Genomic DNA, 2,872 nt, shown 5'->3' on the forward strand with positions numbered 1-2,872 from the left:
TAGACATGTTCTGTTCTAGAGATAACTGATCCACTTTCAGTAACATGAGTCCTATGTGCAAGCTACAGTCTTTCTATCTCCCAGAAAAATGTACTTGCACAAAAAACCGTAAATGATGTCTGGTTCAGCAACATGAGAAATTGACTCTGTGCTATTTCCAGATGGCTATTATATCTACCTGCAAGGAAGTGAGCACAATCCAGGTGAGATAGCCAGCTTGGTCAGCCCAGTGTGCAATTCAACGGGCCCACACTGCTTCCGCTTCTGGTATCACATGTACGGAGTGGCTGAAGCCATGGCCCTGCGGGTGTATGTACTACACAATGAGACAGCAACACTGGTATGGAAAGAAGTGGGAAGCAAAGGAGACAGGTGGATCTTAGGAGAGGTCACAGTGCACAGCACGGGAAACATGCAGGTAAGGACAGGGGCACTAACTGCCATCTTCTTTCGAATGACACTCAGAATGTATGGCTGGAACTAATGCTGGAAATCACCCCTTCTCATAGATTGTCCTTGAGGGCATGATAGGGGAAGACTTCCGCAGCGACATAGCACTGGATGATTTGTCCATTGAAAAGGGATACTGTCCAGGTATGTGACACTGCCTGGGGAAAGGCAGCCAACTTGTCGTGGCAGTCAACGCGTTTTCTGCCTTGAACAGGATGTGGGCAAGGAGGGTTGACTGGTATGTGCCACTGTGTCTTTTGCAGGCGATGTGAGCACAACACCAGGCCCCAGCACCACCACACCTGTGTCAGGGGATTCCACGCCAATGCCACAGCCAGGCTCAGGTGAATGGAGGAGAGCAGTTGTGGGGCAGCAGTGCTTTAAGCATTGTAGAAAGGGGAGAAGGGCTGGACAGAGGTGCCTAACTGAAAGGTTTCTGTGGCGTTTCCTTTGTCAGGAACCTGTGTGGTGGAAGGAGACCCCCACTACCACACGTTTGACAAGCAAATACACCACTTCATGGGCACCTGCACCTACACCCTCTCCAAGCTGTGCGAGAGCAACAGCTCGCTGCCCTACTTCAACGTGGAAGCGGCCAACGAACACAGAGGAGGCAACACTCGTGTGTCCTACGTCCAGTTTGTGGACGTGGAAGTGTACGGCCAGCGCATAAGGCTAGGGAAGGATGGCGTGGTGACGGTAAGCACAACGGGGAGCAATGGCGCAGCTGTGCAGAGGGAGAGCCGTGCCAAAGGGGTTTCTCCAACCCTGTCTTGGTTTCTGTCCTTCCAGGTCAACGGAGTGCCAGAGGTGCTGCCCTGCACCCCATCGGTGGGCGTGCAGGTCTCGTCCAGCGGGTTCTACACCGTGGTCACAACAGACTTTGGCTTGAGCGTGAAGTTTGATGGAAACCATCGGGTGGAGGTGACGCTTCCAAGCGCCTTTGGGCAGAAGGTTTGTGGCATGTGTGGCAACTACAACGGGATGGCAGCAGATGACTTCCTGAACCCGGATGGGGTGCTGGAACCTGACTCCACCAGCCTGGGTAACAGCTGGCAGGTGTCCAATGACAGCAGGTGCGTGTGGTGCCCCAGCAGGTCTGGGGAGGGGTGGAGTGGAGGTGCCAGGAGAAGCCCACAGATAACCCAGGGGCCCTTCTCTCTGCCTCACTATAGCTGCTCAGCCGGAACGCTGCTCCCGCCAGCCTGCACTGAGACGGACAAGCAAGTCATTGCCAGCAGCAGCTTCTGCGGGCTCCTCACGGACACCAGCGGCCCGTTTGAGGTGTGCCACGCTGTGCTGAGTCCCAGTGGTTACTTCAACACGTGCCTTTATGACTTGTGCGAGCTGGGGCTTGATCGCAAGGTGCTGTGCAACAGCTTGCAGTCCTATGCAGATGCCTGCCAGGCGCTTGGTGTCCAGATCCCCGTGTGGAGGAACGCAACATTCTGCCGTAAGTCAGCGTCAGAAAAGCACCCATTTTCCTGAGCTGGTTTGCCAGTGTGTGAGGGAGCATGCTTTGTGGGTCAAATCCCCAGCGTGGTTCCTTCTGTGTAGAAGGGATGACCCTGGGGCAGACGGGAGGAGCTGTGGGGTGGTCACATCATTCCAGAGCCTCCAGTGATGCCTGTTGACCTGTAGAGCACTGTGAGTGTAGGATGACTGATGATGTCACTGCTTCTCCTTTTGTCTTGGCAGCCATCACATGTCCAGCCAACAGCCACTATGAGCCCTGTGCTGCAGCCTGCCCTGCAACATGTGTTAACCCTATGGCTCCTGTTACATGTGGATTGCCATGCGTGGAGGGATGCGTATGTGACAGCGGGTACCTGCTCTACAACAAGCAATGTGTGCCCAGCCAGCAGTGCGGCTGCTGGCACAACGGGCAGCACTACCCGGTGGGCTCCGAGTTCTGGACCGACAACACCTGCTCGTCCAAGTGCACGTGTCCCACGCGAGGAGGCAAAGTGCAGTGCTCCAGTGCGTCGTGCCCTGCAGGCCAGTTCTGTGGAGTGCAGAACGGGAAACCCGAGTGCCTGGAACACTCCTACGGCATCTGCCACGTCCACGGGGACCCTCACTACAACACCTTTGACAAGGTGACGCACAACTTCATGGGGAACTGCACGTACACCCTGGCCAAAGTGTGCTCCAACAGCTCCGTGCCCTACTTCAATGTGGAGGCAAAGAACGAGCATCGTGGCAACCCCCGAGTGTCCTACGTGCGCGAAGTCGTGGTGGATGTGTACGGAGAGCGCATTACAATACTCAAGCAGGAGAAGAGCCGAGTGCTGGTAGGGAGCGGGTCTGGCGTGTGCGTGGTGGGTCTGCAGGGCAGGGCTGGCTTTTTTGGGCGCGTCTTACACGTACGACAAGTGTCAGTTTTGCGGGGCCTGGGTGGGATGCTCTGACGCCACGTGGT

The 2,872-nt window shown here is 55.8% G+C and overlaps 1 protein-coding gene across 1 annotated transcript; it reads left to right on the top strand.

Moving 5' to 3' along the window:
- On the top strand, positions 525 to 2,861 carry LOC110397420 (zonadhesin-like). Its single transcript, XM_021393670.1, has 6 exons — positions 525 to 594; positions 714 to 794; positions 908 to 1,149; positions 1,243 to 1,526; positions 1,626 to 1,903; positions 2,149 to 2,861. The coding sequence occupies exons 1-6, from the start codon at positions 525 to 527 to the stop codon at positions 2,859 to 2,861; spliced, it is 1,668 nt and encodes a 555-aa protein (XP_021249345.1).

This window comes from Numida meleagris, chromosome 4 (genome assembly GCF_002078875.1).
Source record: "Numida meleagris isolate 19003 breed g44 Domestic line chromosome 4, NumMel1.0, whole genome shotgun sequence".
NCBI lineage: Eukaryota > Metazoa > Chordata > Aves > Galliformes > Numididae > Numida > Numida meleagris.